The sequence below is a fragment of the Micropterus salmoides genome, unplaced genomic scaffold (assembly GCF_014851395.1).
Source record: "Micropterus salmoides isolate LMB-PRFRI ecotype aquatic unplaced genomic scaffold, ASM1485139v1 Ms_hic_scaffold_17, whole genome shotgun sequence".
NCBI lineage: Eukaryota > Metazoa > Chordata > Actinopteri > Centrarchiformes > Centrarchidae > Micropterus > Micropterus salmoides.
In genome coordinates this window covers 24,053,477-24,072,533 of record NW_024040817.1, presented here as the reverse complement: position 1 = coordinate 24,072,533, position 19,057 = coordinate 24,053,477, and the positions used below count along the sequence as shown (strand labels likewise).

The window sequence follows — 19,057 nt, the reverse complement described above, 5'->3', positions numbered from 1 at the left end:
GACCTTATCGACTGTTGTGTATTCACTTGTTAGCCACCTAAATGTTAAAGGTCATATTTAAGGTCTAGTAAATTTGTTTTGGGAAGTTGTGACTTTAGTCAAAGCTATTAGGAGTCTTAGATTTAAAAATGTCATCAAAAAAATCTATAGCCTACTATCAACGTGCAAATTTAATTGATTTACTGTGGCTGTTAACATACACATACAGACAGGGAGCAAAACAAAGCAATAACCTGAATAAAGGAGTGGAGAAACATCAAATGCAGATGCCTCCATGCACCAGGGCGCACTGAATTGGTGAGTTTGAAAGTGACGTGAATAAAATGCTACAGCTGGTCACCAGATCTCAACCCAATATCACACCTATCGAAGATTTTGTACTAATATGTAAAAAAATCCTCTCCATCACCATCTTCATAAGACCCAATGATAGAAGATCTTGATATAAGAGATATCAGTTGACTTCGATTAGGCCCTAACAAAGTGGTGTTTTGTTAGCGCTGTAAACTGCTGTAGCAAAATCATCCCGGAGCTTTTTGTCGAGACGGCAGAAGCAGTTATATTGGTGATATATTAGAATTATTAACAAAAGGAACATGTTTCTGTTAGAAGTATCCATCCATCCATCCATCCATCGTCAACCGCTTATCCTGCGTACAGGGTTGCGGGGGGGCTGGAGCCAATCCCAGCTGGCATCAGGCGAAAGGCGGGGTACACCCTGGACAGGTCGTCAGTCCATCGCAGGGCTACACATAGACAAACAACCAGTCAAGCTCACATTCACACCTAAGGACAATTTTAGAAACACCAATTAACCTAGTCTGCATGTGTTTGGATGGTGGGAGGATGCCGGAGAGAACCCACGCGGACAACATACAAACTCCACACACCGGTGGATAGCACTGTGGCCTCACAGCAAGAAGGTCGCGGGTTCAAACCCTGGTTGCCCCGGCCTTTCTGTGTGGAGTTTGCATGTTCTTCCCGTGTCCACGTGGGTTCTCTCCAGGTGCTCCGGCTTCCTCCCACTGTCCAAAGACATGTAGGCTGGGTTAATTGGTGACCCTAAATTGTCCTTAGGTGTGAGTGTGACTGGCTGTTTGTCTACGTGTAGCCCTGCGATTGATTGACGACCTGTCCAGGGTGTACCCCGCCTTTCGCCCGATGTCAGCTGGGATTGGCTCCAGCCACCGCGACCCTGTACGCAGGATAAGCGGTTGACGATGAATGGGTATTTAGTGATGTCTGTGATCATATATATCCTTTTCTTCTGTTTATTTTGCTTTCTATCTGCTGTACTCAGGCCTCTCTTGCAAAATAGATCTTGCCCTCAATGATATTACTTGATTACATAAAGATTAAAAATAAACAAGAGAATCTTGTGGAGGAATGGTGTTCATACATCAATAAAGACTTACACAGACTTGGCAAGGTGTGCTGAAGTTTTTATGGAGGCTCTGGTTGCCTTGACATCATACTATGACACTTGATATTGGTTTTTCTTTTCATTTATCACCCATCTGTATGTTTGAAGCCGTGATTACTAACTATAGGATTGCTGTTTGTTCTGTATTGGACTGTGAATAATGCACAAAAGCACTGCATAATATCATTCCCTCAACACAATCACATGGGTAAGCTGTGTTTGTTCTACTTCTTCTTCTTCACTTATAGAGAATCAGTGTTTGCCATACTCAGTTGCATTTCCACTGTTTTGACACAGACAGCCGAGAAACAGCCAGAGCCATTTAAGGTTGATTTAGTGGAGGGAGGAGAGTCAACCGGGAGGTGTCATGGAGAAATAAACCTTCCTCCACAGACTGCTTGGAAGTTGACAAATGTCCTTACGAGTCACACTGAAACTGGGCTTTTAACTGATTTGTGTTTATCCTTGTGTTGATTTTTGTCCCTCTCTGAGCATGTCCCACTGTCTGCCTCTGTGTGTGCCTGACAAGCTCTTGCTCAAGCTCGCGGTGCAAACACACCATCACTGAAGCGTAAAGTGAAGGCACACCTGTTTGTTTTGTGTTTGTCTCTTACCCATCATTTGGCATTGCTACGTGCTCTATTTGAGGCCTTAATTCACAGTTGTTCTTCAGTGTAATGAGGCAAAGACTGGGAACAAGCTGAGGTGTAGAGTCAAAGGGAGGACTTTTAGGTGAGCCATCTTAGCTAGAGTGGGTGGGAAGCAAAATTGTCATCCGTTGTGTGAGTTAAGAGTGGAATTCTGCTTATATTTCCTTTATACTCTGTATGCATGGGAGTGTAGCTCCTGAACAATGTGTTTTGAGTGACAATGAGGTGATCACAAGGTTTATTTATGGGCTTTACTTGGATCACTTCCAAATGCTACTTGATTTTAGCTGCAGCACTGACCATTGACCATTTTTTTTTTACACATTCCCAGAATGATATGGATTTTCAGCCTAGTGTGTTTTTCTCGGATATTTGGTGGGTCTGAATAATGTATTTGATCATAATCTTTCCTTCTAGACCAATTGTATTGGGGTCTGTAACAAAATAACTGTCTTTCTTGTGATCTTTAAGTTGAAAGGAAACACAAATGATGAGGCAAACATTGATTATACAATGGTACATCCCCAGGGAACTCTACCCCTACAGTAGGTCTGGAATCAAAAGAAGAGACTAGCTTGGGGAATGCCGGGTGGGATTTGAAAGAAACAGGGAAGCAGTATTACCAGGAATATTCTTCTATCACATCAAGTCACTCTGATTCTTTTGGAGCTGAAGGGGATAAAGGAAGAAATGGAACACTATAGAGTATGTAGATAAGACGTTTGCATAATATGCATCCTATAGAAAATGCCTGAGAAGTGAAGTAAAATATAAATTAAGATGACATATCCAAATGTCAGGGGGGGAATGAAGAAGTTAAATAGTAGTAGCAGAGGGCATGTCGCATATTGCGATAATAGTGTGTTAGAAGGAAAGAATCTGTAATTCATGACTCATTCTATATAACTACAGTTCCATTGTTGGCCAAATGCAACTTAATATAGTATTACTAAATATCTAAATGTGGTTCGCTTGCAGATGATTACAGGGTTAATGAGAGAGACTGATTTAGACATGCAACAAATCTAAATGGAACCAGTCAAAACACTTATAATGACAATTTGAGTCCCTTCAAATTGGGAATCCTGTCAGAAACTATGTTAATATCAACAAATTGTTTCTTAGGGGTCTTTCATAGCTTTTGAGTCTATGATAATTTAGTTTATGTCTCTTGTTATTTTCTCATATGGCAGCAAGGGCAACTGAAGCTCGCAATCTATTAAAAATAAACTGTAATGCATTGCCAGCTGTCATGCAGGCAGATCAGGCATTTCGTCTAAATTGCAAGCATAAGAAATAAGAACAACAGGATGATTTTAACTGGTGAAGCGGAGCATACAGACTAAAGGCCATGCTGTGAGTAAGAGTTGAGCCAAAAACAGAATGGCATGGAGTAAAAAGGCTTCAGTCGTGCACAAGATACTCCATAGGACTGAAATACTTCCATTGAAACTTGGTCCATGAAGTCCTTTATTAGAATACGAGCCATTGTAGTCTTTTACATGATCTGAATGATTAATACATTTTATATTGATCATATATCAACAGCATCAAGATGTAGCGAAGATGTGCCAGTCTTTACCAGATCTTTGTAACAGAGCACTCAGCCACTCAGAGCCAATTATAGCAAGCAGACAATACTGTAGACTTCAGTTGAAGTCAGTAACTGAAATCACATTGGGTCCTCCTTTTTGTAGTCAATGTATTATTAGTTTTTTCTTATTAAAAGGAAAAAAATGTATTTGGGGAAACCAGAAATGCTCCTTTTAGTCTCAGCTGGCTGCAGGGGCGTGTCATTTGACAGAGACAGAGAGACAAACATGTGCTGGAGCCTACGTGTCACTTCCGGACAGTGTGTTAGTGGTACTGAAGATTAAGAACCACACCAGCATTTAACCAGACCCAAGAGACAGGTATGTTTATGTACATAACATAAGAACATATAGCCATATATACAGTATATACCCGTGTGTGTGTGTGTGTATGTGTGAAAAAACACACTTATACTGTTTTACTTACTTTATTTAATGAACTGTATGAAATTAATTGTTCTTTTGTAATTTATTTGTAGCTTTGGCAATATTGTTGTTTTACATTCATGCCAATAAAATAAATGGCATGAATGGGGAGAGGGAGAGAGAAAAAGAAAGAGAGAAGGTTAAATAAAGGTACTGATTAATCTTTGTAACGCTCCCTTGCTTCATCAAGCCATCGCTTGTGTGTTGTCTGCACAAGTCAGATAACTAAATTGATGGAAAACTAAAGTGAATTGAAGGAGACATGGTTAATGGAATGTCAGTCTGAATTGGCATTTGACCTGTTGACCTGACAAGGTGAGGGATGCGTCTATATGATTGTCAGAGGATTCTTTCTCTTTATATGGATGTGATGAAGGCTTTCGCTCCATGTCCTTGTCGTGTGATGTATGAAATGCCGACACAGGTTGGAACATGACTTGGATAGTTATGAGTATGATCAAGATTATTGCATATTTTGGGGGATTTCCAGGTTGACTGCATCTAAGAAAAGAGGTGCATTTGTTTTCTCATATTCCCCACAAACCTGCACGTTTACGCATGAACACTTCTCCCTCTACAAAGTCCTCTCTGGTGGGCCTTTACAGTTTCCAAGGCAACCTGCAGAGCGGGGGAAAGAGGATTTGCTAAGGGGAGGGCAAATCAAGACAGGAATGTATGTTGCAGGAAAACAAGATAGCAGGGTAGGAGACTAGCTTTTGCCCCAACAGCAGGACCTAAGGATGACGATGTAGCTCCCACTGTACATCACGCTTTGGTGTAGAACAGGATGGTTGACAGCTTCTGGGCGGATTGCCATGAAATCTGGTATCGGCATCATTTTCCCCACAGGATGGATGCTAATGTTTTAGATAGGGCTGGACCGAATACTTTGAAACTTCAAAGCTTTGTTCATAACGTTGAAATTCAAATTCTATATCAACCTTGGAATTCTGCACAGCTTTCCCCCCCATGTCTATTCATTCTGCTGTCTCTCTCTTCTGCTCTCTGTCGGCTGTGTGTGTCTGTTTGACCCGAGGATGGGGATGAGCTACTCACACACACACACACACACACACACACACACACACACACACACACACACACACACACACACACACACACACACACACACACACACACACACAAAGCACAACAGACAGGATGAAGCGGCAATGTGGCTACTTCCTGCAGGATTGTGTGGAATGTGTTTATTTGTGCTTTAGAATGTAACCACTGTGAAACAATGAAAAATAACTTTTTATAAGTCTTTCACTGCTTTGTTCTCGCTAATCCTCTGTCTGTCTGTCTGTCTGTCTGTCTGTCTGTCTGTCTGTCTGTCTGTCTGTCTGTCTCTCTCTCTCTCTCTCTCTCTCTCTCTCTCTCTCTCTCTCTCTCTCTCGACTTGTATGTTCACAAACAGCATCCAACAAATCCTTCTCATTCTGCCTCCTTAATGAAAAAAGACTAACTCCTTTAATCCGATAAATCACTTTACTAAATTTTTTTAGGGTGATGACGAAAGACATTTGAAGCTTCATTCAAAAACCTCGAGAAGCTTTGAATTGAAAGAAATGTACATTTGTTACAGCCCTAGTTTTTGGCGAAACTGACCTTTCCTTTAGGATCACTCTCAGGCGAAAGTGTTCACTTCCAGAAAAAAAAAACAGGCTCATTCTTGAAAATGAACTAGGGATGCACTGAACTGAATTTAATTTTCAAGTTGATACCAAGCACTGCTTAATACCAATGCTCTTTTCCTCCCCAAAATCAAATATGTAAACCTCACTGCATGGAACTGATTGAGATAAATTGTTGTAATGTAAGGAATTTTACACTACAACATTAATTTAGCACATTTTAATTACCTTGTTGTATAATATTTAGTAACTTGTGACATTGCTTCACTGTTTACATTAAAGGATTGTTTCCTGTAACAACTCACCTCTCACAAGCCACTGCAGCTGGTTCGCAGCAGAAACCATCTACTGCACAGAATCCAGAAGTTTTTGTACCTATTAGTCATTTTGACCCCAAAATATGTAAAAATAGCCATTAAAATTATTATCCTCAAAGTCTCTAAAATAATGTTTGGTAGACCTTTTTGTTTGTATTGATTTGTTATTTTATTGTAGATGTAGAGTAATGTCAGTGAGGAGATAAGCCTGAAGAGCCAGAGGGATTTAGAAGCTTCAAGCGGGACAGAGTCAAGGCTGTGCACATGTGTTGATCTCTCTTTCCTGTCTCTCATTTGTCTACTAGCTTTCCTTGATCCCCCCCCCTCTTAGTTTAGTCTCATATATAGTGAATGGCTACTGAAGGGCACATTATTTCATTTTGCAGACATTGTCGGCAGCCATCAATTCTGTATGAGCTCCCTTTCACACCTCAGTGCCTCCCACACAGCAACTGGCCCATTTACTGCACCTGCTGTTGTGTGCGTGGGAAATGAGGATATGTAGAGTTCATTCCAGTATGTTTTTGTGTGCATTTTTATGTGTGTATGTTTGATTTTGTGTGTACAGAGGTTCAAACCCTCATTGTCACTCCAGAATTTTGCTTGTTGTCAAGTTAGAGAAGCTTTATTCGACGCTAAGCTACAAATCAGGTAACCTTAACTGTTACCCGCACACACAGGTACACACACACCTTTACACACAAAGACACTCAAATGTGATTACCCCTCTGCAACTTTGATAAGGGTTCTCCCCTCCCTCTTCAAATCTAAGGTGGCTAGGCTAAGTGTACGTTTCCACGGCATTAAAATCTGATTTCAGATAATAAGCATTAAAGGAAATTAGCACTGCAAGTATCGGAGCTCTGTCAATTCCTGATGCACACATATGTACTTTTTCTCTTTCCTGCACACACTGTGGCATAAACACACAAAAACAAATATAAACATCAGAAGCAATGTTCCACTGCTACAGTCATAGACTTGAAACTAATTTTAATTTTTAAAATCCAGATAGGAAACAGCAAGTTATGTAAACATTAGTGTAGCCCATAACAAAGATCATCTACCTTATGATTGAGTTCTAAGTCAGTAGTCGCGTTTCACTGTTTTATTTAGCTTACTTTTAACCAGTAAAATGATTTGATTAATGCTATATAAAATAATAATAATCATAAGAGTCATCTTTATTTGAAGAGTACTTTTCATAAACTACATACGAAGTACTTTAACAAGTGTAAAAACAATAAAACACATAAAAACAAATACTTGATAAAAGTAAGAAAACACTTAAGAGACTAAAATACACTTTTAAAATAAATATATAATATATTTAGAATAAAATAGAATAAAATAAAGTCAAATAAAATCAGGAAAGGCTCTCCTATAAAAGTATGTTTTAAGAAGGGACTTAAAGGAGTTCACTGACTCAGCCGAACTGATTTCCTCGGGCAGGCTGTTCCAGAGCCTCGGGGCCCTGACAGCAAACGCTCTGTCCCCTTTAGTTTTCAGTCGAGACTCTGGAACAGACAACAGACCTCTGCCCGAGGATCTCAAGGTACGTGCTGGTGTGTATGGGACTAAAAGGTCAGAAATATAACAAGGCGAGAGGCCATGAAGAGCTTTAAAAGTGATCAATAGAATTTTAAAGTCAATTCTAAAACATACTGGGAGCCAGTGTAATGAAGCTAAAATAGGAGTAATGTGGTCATATTTCTTTGTTCTGGTTAAAAGCCTGGCAGCTGAGTTCTGGACAGTCTGGAGTCAATCAGTAGATTTTTGGGTTAAGCAAGCAAAAAGGCTTTTGCAGTAATCCAGGTGTGATGAAATATTTCAAATATTTTGTTATTTTCCAGTACAGTGAGCAGTTGTTTGGACACTATTTTTTTTTCTAAAATCTTTGCTATAAAAGGTAGTTTGGAAATTGGTCTAAAACTTTGAAGGAGGGAGAGATCTAAACCAGGTTTTTTAAAAAGTGGGTTCACACAAGCCGTTTTAAAATAGTCAGCGACGCAACTAGTAGAGAGCTGTTAAAAACAGAAATCAAATGGGGCCCAACAGAATCCATTACTTTCAGTAAAAACTTGTAGGTATTACATCAAGTGGGCTGGAGGACACTCTCATTTGTGATACTGTTTTTAAAAGCTCAGACAAGTCGATGGGATAAAACTGGTTAAAACTATCTTGTTGCTGGTGAGGGACCTCTGAGTAAGAGGCAGAGGGGGTAATAGAGGCCCTGATTGATATCACCAGATAAAAATAATTCACAATCATCATTACTTCCAGCTGAGCCACGAGGAGGGGTTGGGTTTACCAGCTGATCCACAGTCTTAAACAGAAACCTGGGATTGTGTTTATGTGTAGTAATGAGTTCAGAAAAATGTGTTCTCGCATCCTTAACCATGTTATTGTAGTTAATTAATAAATCCTTCAGACTGAGGTAATGGACTTGGAGACTAGATTGTTTCCATCTGTGCCCTGCTTTCTTGCATTTCCTGTTTAGGCTGCAAATGTTGTTATTTATCCAGGGCTGCTTACTAGCTGTAGACGTAGGCCTAACCTTTAGAGGAGCAGTAATATTTAGTGATGACAAGCAAATATGACTGAAGTGATGAGCCAGACTGTTGGTGTTGGAAAGGCGTTGGCTTTGGCTCTGAAACAATGTGCAAAACTTTTAATGGGTGTATGTAGTTAATGAGTAACTGGTGATTCACAGTTAAAAACTATACATCCACTAATTCCACAGATGAAATGCTGACACCCAGGGTAAAAACCAAGTCCAGTGTCTGACCACGGACATGTTGTTTAAAGTTAAAGGAAGCAGCCATATTTAAAAAGTCAGTTGCATGAACATTGGTTGGGGTTATCAACATGAATATTAAAATAAATCACCACAAAGAATAATTCTATCATAATTTAAAACCAGAGAAGATAAAAATTCAGGAAGTTCTGATAAAAATCCTCCAGGCGGTTTTGGGGATTGATTGATTTAAGATTGATAGCTTCAAAGGAGGCAAATTCATCAGTGTACTTGATGACATTTAATTTTGTTCCTGTGCACACTCACTAGCCAACCACCACGACCACTGACCCTGGATTTGCTGAAACAATCATATTGAGACGGACACAGTTCAGATAGCTGGCTATAGTCATTAGTTTGCAACCAGGATTCAGTTAAAAACATATAATCTAGACAATATAAAGACTTCAAATAAGAAAATCATATAAGATTCAAGTCTTACTTGAAAGTGATCTCACATTCAAGAGTGCCATTAAGAGATTCCTATGATTTTTGCACCGCACCGCATGTTGTATGTGAGCAGCTAACATTTCTGAACCCTGTTTGTTTTGGTGAAGTACGTCTCTCTTAAAAAGAGACATTCTTTGCCAAAAAATATTTAAAACCAACCAGTCTTTCTCTTTGAGTTTCTTTGAAAGCTGTCGGATGTCTTCCTTAAGGTCAGCAGTCATTTTGTTTGCTTTCTTAAGAGTATGCAGTCCTCATGTGGCAGAGTTGTCTCGGCTAGCATAGCCGCCGGAGCGTTGTGATCAGTAGCGTTGATGCAGTTTGTACAGTCGTCTAGCTTAAAATCCATGTTGGATGACTAAAATACTTAACCCACATAAAAACTTAAGTTAAACAAAAAGGATCTAAAAAAGTAACATAAGTGTGTAGATAAAAAACGGGATAAAAGTCAGGTTTTAAGATAGAGCCTCGGACAGGTAGCTACAGATGCCGACACATCCGCATAAAAGGTTAGTTTAAGTTTAGATATAGATTAAGGATGATCAATTAAAGGTTCAGTGTGTAAGAGTTAGTGGCATCCAGCAGTGAGGTTGCGAACTGCAACCAACTGTCCAGTCTACCACTGCCCGCTACTCTTTTAAAGACAGTAGGACAGCTACGGTGGCTGACACAGCACAAAAGGTGTCGTCTTCTGAGACTTCAGAGCGTAGCCAGTCAAGAAATGATTTCTTTAGGTAGAAAGAAATTATATTTACTTAATTATTTAGTAAAATATATTATTGCAACTTGGCCACTGACAGATAACATGGAAAATGTAAGCCAAGAGTATGTAACATTGTCACTGTTTCTGCACCACAGTCTATTATAAACCACACGTTAGATAAAGTTTATACAAACAGTGACAAGGGAAACACATTCATTCTCTCTGTGATTATGGACCATCGCCAAAACTGCCTGCCAACAATAATATCTGGCCCGCAGCCAGATTATGGTGCTTTGATAGTGGCAAAAAAAAATAAAAAATAATAATTTGATAGCGGTGCTGAAATAGTTCTTAATCATGACAGCAACAGTTACTCACTCACATAATCATTTCCTCTTTAGTGGTTTTGCCTTGAAAATAAAAGCACAAAAAGCTTGTTTTCTGTAATGCCGTATTTTGTTGAATTAAGAGCTTTTACTTTAAAAAATTCTGAATGACAGTAAAAGAGGTTGTAGTCTGCGTGACACACCTCTGAAAGAGCCGTCAGAAAACGTGATTCCCCTAAATGTCCTCTGCCGGGAGATACTGGGGAAATGAAAAGGCGTCCGTAGGTTGATGGATGTGGATCAAACACCAGAACATGTGAGCCTGAGAAGTAGTTGTTGTGTTCAAGAGAAAAAAAAAATGGTATTAGGTGGGATCATACACGCAACCTTTGAGGTGAGAGTCCTGTGCTTTACTAGCTGAGCTAACTGAACATCGTAGTAATAACTTCTAATATGTTGCCTTAGATTCTCTCCCACCATCAAATGATAAAAAAATTGCTCTGATGCAACTTATTTGCGACCCCTGCACTTCTTCTTCTTCTTCAAACATACGTATTCAACATAGTGATGAGCGTCTACACTGTCTGAATTCTACCAGAAGTAGAACTAAAAGAGAGTAATGATAAAACACGCTCTGTAGCTGTATGTCCGTTTTCAGCTACTATAGAAACATGAACGCGCAACATGGTGATGTCCATGGAAGGGGGGACCCGCAGTTATGTAGATAGAAATGGCTCATTCTAAGGTAATAAAAACGGTTGTTTATGTAAGGTCTTTATACACCACTGAAAATATAGTTATAGTTATATTGCATTTCTGTCAATATCTGAAATATTACACACTGGACCTTTTTTTTTAAAGCATTCACATTGTGAATATTTATTTAGTCAGTACTAGGGCTGCAGCTAACGATGACTTTAGTATTTGAAGCTTCTATAGATTCTTATAGCTTCTATAGCGGCACACTCCCCCCCCTCCCCGTGTGCACGTTCAGACCAACAACCAGACCGCTGCTTTACAAACACAAACATCACCTGAGTGCTATACAAGTTATACTAAAGGCTCGTGCAGACTAAACCACTTTCTGCGTCGGCGATGGCTGTGCCGCTCACACAACTTGCCGTCATGTGGCGGGAGTTTTGAAGTCGTTGTGGCGTTCTTACTACATGACTGATCGGTGACAGGGGGTCACACACTACACGAGCTGATAGCGGCTGTGTCCCCCGACGCTGGTCTCCAAACCACGTTTTGTCATGAAAACACACGCGAAATGTGAAACGGGAAATGAGCGATCCTGCACACAAAACAGTTGTTTGTTATTACAAAGATAACAATTATAAAGACAAAGAATATGGGTGAAAGGATGGATTAGCACACGCAGGTAGCAGGGATTGTCTGAGCTACAGAGAGAGCTGGAGGGGACAGCCAGTTAACTCATGACTGTGAGGTAGCACATGTACTAAAATTGGTACAACTCATGGCCCGAAAAGGAGAACAACAAACGCACGTGTGTACATTTTCAGCTGGGGACTGCGGCTTACTTTAGCTAGCAACTCAACAATCAATCATGATTTCAGTTAAATGCTAAAGTTACTGTTACCTTGTCTGTGGTCCGCTGTCAGAACACTGGGTGCCTTCTGATCAGATGGTGTCATGCTGTTTCGGTGGAAGGACTGTAACATTACAGAGTTGTTGTTTTCTTTAGCTTGAAATAATCCCATACTTTGGACACTTTCTTCTTTGTCCTTCACTATTTTCTCTTCTTCCTCCACTTTGCAAACAGCGGCATCATAATCACAGCGTAGGCGCGATGTGCGACAGTAATAAATGTCCGTGCGAAACAGTATGCTATATAGTTATATGGATTAAAAGAAGCATCGATGCAAAGAATTTGTCGATGTATTTTATTAATCGATTTAATTGATGAATCGTTTCAGCCCTAGTCAGTACAGATTAAAATTGAGGAAAGAATCAATTGAAATTCATTCATCACATGTGTATTGGTCAACACTGAATGACACATAGCTTTTGTTTGTTTACAAGAAAACTCCACAGGGAACCTTTCACTGACACACCAAGTTGTTTGTTTTTATGTACTCTACAATTCACAAAATACACCTACACACACTCATGCACTCACGTGGGATGCTGTCTATTTCTTGGATGAAAGGAGAGTTAATTTTTGCATTCCTCAGCCTCTCTAACCAGAAGTGATGGGAGTTGCCAGCTTTTGTCCAGCCCATGTGTAGGGAACAGAAGGCATTGATTGAATTGCTGCTTGACAAAGCAGAAACTGCTTATTGAGCTAATGCATCTACGTGTTGGGATCGATCTCGCAATGTCACTTCCAAATGCATAGCAGGAAGGGAGAGAGGAAGGGAAGAGGCACAGGGAAGGGAATGAAAAGAGGGAGGAAATCAGAAAGGAAGATGAGAAAGAGGAATGTGAGATGTACTAAAATGAATACAAAGGTAAAGACAAACATTCAGTCTGTAGTTAACTAGGTTGGATCAAAATTTGAGTCACTGTATGGTCATCTGGTCTTTCAGTGTCCTGCTTTGTTTTGCTGGAAACTAATTTAGAGCCAGGTGCTGCAGAATGTATCTCCTTCCTACTGATGACAGTGCTGTTTTTTCCATCACCAACATCCCTGCAACTGTATTCCTTAGCATTTGTCTATCTGGATCTTTATCTCCATCTCCCTTTCTCTTTCTTACTTTTCAAAATGCTTAATCATTATCCCTTACAATTCCTTCCACCCCAAGACCCATTGTTTTGTCTGTTTAAACAAAGATAGAATACAGATTGATGCACATGGAACATGCATTTCATACTGCACTTCCACAGTACATTTCAGGAATTATTTATGTGTAATACCTTTCCTGGTGTGTTACACTGTCAATCATGCATCTTCTGCAGCTGTTTCGTACATGGCAGACAGAGCGAAGTTGGATCAACTGTACTGAGACAGGTCTGTCTTGCCAACTGTGATCTCCACATGTTTTTCTCTGTATCTCACACATGTTCTGTCTTTGTCTTTAATTTTTCTCTTTCTTGACCTTTCTCTAACCTCAGCATACTGCATTACTTCTTACTTACTACAGGGACTTTGGTCCTCTTTCAGCAGGAATCTTCAAAACTTAATAGACACAATAAACCAATCTGTTCTAGAACGCTGTATCACCGTCTACCCTTTGCAGCAGCTATATCCATATATCTGTTTAAAATTTAAACACTTCCTTAGCAGAAGCCTCTCACTACAAAGTGCTAAGAAATTCATGATCTCTTTATTTTACAGCATAAGCGATATATGGAACCATTTTGAGACAAATGGGTTTTACAGTATGAAAGGGTATATTCCCTTTTCCTGCAAATGAGAAGATGACAAATTGAGGAACAGACTTGAAGACACCCAAGAAGCAAGAGCATCAATCTTATTAGGGTCAAAGGTCGTACCACAGGAGACGCCCTTCATACTATCTCCTTCTCCGCTGTCCTTTGTCCCAGTCACTAGAAATGAGAGGTTATAAAGAGAAAAGGGAACGAATAAAGGAATGTAAGCAGATGATGTGAGGGACGGATGGTGTGATGGATGGGAGGGCTCCTTGCTCTCAGTGTGTGTGTGTATGTGTCCACATGGATTGTGTGCATGTGAGCATGCCCATATCCTTCTACTGTTGGTCATTGTGTGTATCGTAGAGAGGGATGCATTGATGGACGAGGAGCATCCTTTGCCGTTTCAGCAGTGGAAGTGCTTAAAGCATCTAGGCCCCAGGGACGGGTCATGTCACACTCATTCTAGTGACTTATGGACCCGCCATGACAAACTCCCCAAGGGCTGCCAATGGGGGGGTTGGGAACAGAAGCCAGACCCCCTGGAAGAACGCACCTCGGCTCTAAAACAGAAACCACTAAGTGCTGTTAAGTTTTCTCATGAAGGCCGTGAAGCTCGTAGAATAATTCGTGAAATAATTGATGTATGGAAACGCGTGCAGGGGAGGAAATTAATGGAGAGTAATGTGGGGTCGCCTCTCAAATATTTAAAAATGGCTTTCTCATTATTTCTCTCAAGCTCCTTTTGTGTGTGTGTGTGTGTGTGTGTGTGTGTGTTTTGTTTTTTTTGTCTTTTTTCCCCCTCCATCTCCCTTTTTCATACTCTCTCTCTTGTTTAGGATTCAGCCTGCAGGCTAAATAAATGGAATAGATTGTGATGAATGAGTTTAAAGCACACAGTGCAAAAAAAGGCTGCTTAATTCTTATACACCGCTGCCTTGGTTTCCTGTTTTTGGCTATGTAGATGCTGAGGAAGGTTCGCCTGCACAAAGAGAGATATTATCATTGCATGAATTTTGTCTGCTACAAAAATCTACCACTCTCAAATCAGTTATGAAGGGGAAATAATTGTGTCGGAACAGAGCGGGGGGAAAAAACGTCATTTTCAGGTATATTGTGCATTATGAATGTTGCTGCCTCGATGCACTGTATCAAATACTGTCAATGTTTTTTGCTCTTGATGTTTATTGGTGACAGGTAAATTCATATTGTGGGAATAAAAAGAATATGGATTCTCAGACAGGTAAAAAAGAATTTGCCACTTCAGTGCTCCAGGCACAGCCCTGTTCTGGGGATTGCACTAGTAATTGCACTTTTAGACTTAATTTACTGCCCAAACTAATAACCTGGAATGGAGAGTGTGATGAGAAAATCACTTACATGTGCGCACAGACACACACTCATACAATACTACACATGCATGTCCACACTTCCACACTCTGACAGTGCTGTGCCCTCAATCAGTTCTAATCCAATGAAATCAGTCATCCTGTGCATCTTTCCCTCTCTCTTTCTCTCTGTCACTCTGTCTCACACACATACTGATACTTTTTTCCTGTCATTCTGCATACACGTCCTCTTCCTCACACATCTGTCTTCTTCAGTTTTTTCCCCACGGCCCAAAATTAGACATCCTTACAGCACACATTTTGACTGGTCATAGCAGGAAAAACACAGGTGTAATGGCTAACATTAATGATGGCTCCTTTCCATTTAGGCGTGCCAGTAATCCGTGCCAGTAAGCCAGCACGTACAGTATCAGGGCACTGGCACACCAAACAGCCAGTGTTAATGTTGTTAGTTACACCTGTGTTTGACAAGTCAAAATGTGTGCTGTGAGGAAGTTGTCTGTTTCTGTACCCCGCCCCACACTTCTTTCCTTCCATTTTATACTAGCTTTTTGTGACACAAGATGTTGACCTTACACGTTCACAACCACAGGGGTGAAACAGTTAACCTGCATGCTACCAGGGCCCCCTGTAGCCATGCTGCAGCACTGAAGCCTCAGTCCCAGTGACTATTGTGCTAATCAGACCGAGTCCTTGTGTATATGCTAATCTGGTAGTGATGAAGGGGAAGCTGTAATAACATGGCCATGGCTGGTCAAAATAAAGGCTATGGCACAGTGGAGCCTAAAAGACCCTCATCAGAGTACAGGATGAAGCCAGAAGAAGAGTACCGGCACTAACCAGGTACTTTAATGGTGGTCCATTTAGGGAAGAATCCTTGACGTCTGAGCAGGTGCTGCCTTTAACAGATGATGGAAAACACTTGCTGTGAAATTACTGATTGGGATGTAGCTTGAAGTGCAACATGCAGCTGCAGTCTTCTGCCCTAAGGGAATCATTGCAGATTTTACCATTTAAGAGCCTCTTTAGAGAAGTAGAGAAATGTTGTGGATTTGCCTGATATGTTTTAGCTGTTGGGCAACAATGCTGATACTAAACAATATGGTGTGTGTGTGTGTGTGTGTGTGTATATCTCATGTTGCGTTTATTTTGACAGAGATTGCGCTTGGGTTACGATTGAATAGTTTATTGCATAACGATTTCAGTGGGAACTGCGTTTCTCACTTAAAAAAAAAAAAAAAAGATAATTTTTACTGGGTCTGTACCAAACAAGCATGTTCCCTTACGTCTGGAGAAAATGACTTATAGGCCGGGGCATTTCTGTAGCACCACAATGTTTCATTTATAATGGGATGTTGTGACACATTTTACCATAATCCAAAACTTGCAGCTCCTGCGATTTGGATATTGCATTTAGTCATATTGCTATTTCTATAATATTTCAGCCCTACTGACACTGAATTTCTAGATTGAAGCTACATTGTGCATGTATATTTTTAGGTTGGAAATCCATGGCAAACAAGCTAGAATTGGACTGGGTTTGGCAATTAGGACATTTCTGACTTTTTAATCAAAAATTTAAAGGAGGACATAAATAAATGCAAAATGCAGATTTCATGTTTACATACTGGATGATAGAAATGTTTTCTTACATTTGATATTTATATCAATTTGTATCCTATTAGTCAAAAAAGCCTTTTCTAAATATGTGAACTGACATTGTGTTTTGGTGAGACAGCAGCACATTGCTTTTTGTTTTGGACATCTGTCATCTGCAAAGCCCTCACCACCCCAACTATGGACATAAACTGCCAAATATGAGCACAAATATTCAGAGACGGCGTTACTAAGGGCTTACGCTGTCTCAGCTTCACAGCTAAGGTAACCTTTGTCAGGGGTACACACAAGCACACACATCCGAAATCAAGAAATTAGAGGTTGTGTTTGTTGTCCGATGGGTGGACTGGGCACAAACGGTTTGCAGTCTTTTTATTTACTAGCCAGTTAATTCCACAGCTCAAGCTTTGTGGAATGCACCGTGGGTGAAATGATTGATCTGTCCTTGTTAGACCTTGCTGTAAGGAAGTTTTGGCTTACTGATCTAAAAAGGGGAAGAGAGGAAAACAAACTTTAAAAAAAAAAAACTGTTTTGTTTTTTTACTCTTTAATTAAGTCTACATGAAAGCATTTTTTTGTGACAAATATGAAATTAAAAAGATTTTTAAAAAACACTATTGCTTTATATATTCACAAGAAGACAATTCCGAGCATCTTAACATGTCATTTAGTGTTGCGCCAAGTCCTACTTAACCGTATTTATCCTAAAACAAATGAAACACATTGTGCAAACTGAAAATGAGGCTGGATTTCTTGTTAAGATAAACCAAAATAAGCTGATTGCTTTATTAATGTTATTATATTTTGTAATACATTATGAAGCTGGAGACATCCAATAGGGAGGCAAGTGTGCACTGAGTGTGATGTTGAGGTGCCAGTGAGCTGTGTTGCTGTATAGGAGCCATTCTGTCTTCTCCGGAGGTCAGCCCAGTCCCCATGGAGAGGCTGAGTTTCATCCAAAGTCCAGCACATGCTCTGACCAGCTCCCTCACTGCGTGGGAGTGTGGGAGTAGGTCTGTAAGCTGTGATAGTACATGCGTGTGTAATGCATATTTGGTCGTGGCATTTTTATTAATACTCTGAAGATTTGTTGTTTGAGATGCAGCACGATCAAAACCATCTAACCACTACACACCTAGTATAATAGCTGATGTACTTTAGGCTTAGCCATTCTACTGTATGTCATCAAGGGGGGAACTGAAACTACAATGACGTGTCTTTACTGCAACACTGAATCAAGAGGTTCAGGAGCAAGTGATTGGCTGAACTTCCTTTGAACTTGATTTGCTTAACACACAATTAAACAAGGTACTGTCAATACTGGGCTCACATAATTTGCATGCAAATACATGGTCAACATTGCATTCATGAGTGTCTGAGTGACTACGATGGTAATCTGAAGCACTTTAGAGAGGGAAAAAAAGGAAAATGTAAATGTATTTCACTGTATATAGGGTCATATTATATATCATGGTACTTTTACTGACTGTGTGGGTTTCCATAACCTCTTCTGGTTTGAGGCACTGTATCAGCACTTCTGCTACTACCCTGATCTGTCTGTGCATAGCCAGGAAAATATTTTATCAGTGTGTTTTTGAAGTAAGTCACTGCTCGGGTCAGATATGTTGTCATTAGCAGATGGCTATGTATGTGTCGTCAGATTCTTCTTGTACTTTTCCCTTACTTTCTGGCTCTTGTCAGCACTGACACAGTGCCACAGACTTTATCACAAACTGCCTTATTAACTGTCCATTATCTCCCCCTCTCTCTCCAGCTCTACCCAGCTACACGTGTGGTAATCCTGGACAGCTACTCAATGGCCACCAGCAGGGGTCTACGTTTAACATTGGGGACAAAATCCGCTACAGCTGCAGCCCGGGCTATGTGCTGGAGGGTCACACTACCCTGTCCTGCCTTGCCACTTCAGCAGGGACTGCTGCCTGGGATTTCCCCCTCCCTTACTGCAGAGGTATGTAGGGGGAACATTGGAAAACTGTCTATCATAACAGGTCTTCGGGTTAAGTCTTGAAGTCTTTTTGTCCACCAAGCAAACATTTTAATCACATCTAATTTAAGTTGCTTGATCACAAGTGCTGACAGCCAGCTCAGAGATATGCCACAGATAATTAAATTAAATTTGATAAATATTTGCTAAAATTAAATTACTTAAAATAGATAAATCAAAATAAAACATTTGGTGAAATCATAGGGAGGCTATTTTAGCATCAACTGTAAAAGAGGATAAATGACGAGTCTAGGTAATACCAAATGACAAAGAATGAGTGGACCGATTGTTCTAAAGAACATGCACATACAGTACGAAGTCCTTCCTTCAAATGGGACTCATGCGTAACTGAAACATGAAAGTCAACATGATATTTTATAAATTTACTGGCTTTAAAAATCATATTGTTGTACTGTAGATGATGACATCGATCTT

At 40.1% G+C, this 19,057-nt stretch overlaps 1 protein-coding gene across 1 annotated transcript in view; it reads left to right on the top strand.

Annotated features, from left to right (window-relative positions):
- The window catches only part of csmd2 (CUB and Sushi multiple domains 2), a 251,780-nt gene that overhangs the window by 60,959 nt on the left and 171,764 nt on the right, over positions 1–19,057 (top strand). The window contains exon 4 of the mRNA XM_038725504.1: positions 18,392–18,586. Coding sequence (XP_038581432.1) covers positions 18,392–18,586 — 195 coding nt within the window. The remainder of the gene's footprint in view (positions 1–18,391; positions 18,587–19,057) is intronic.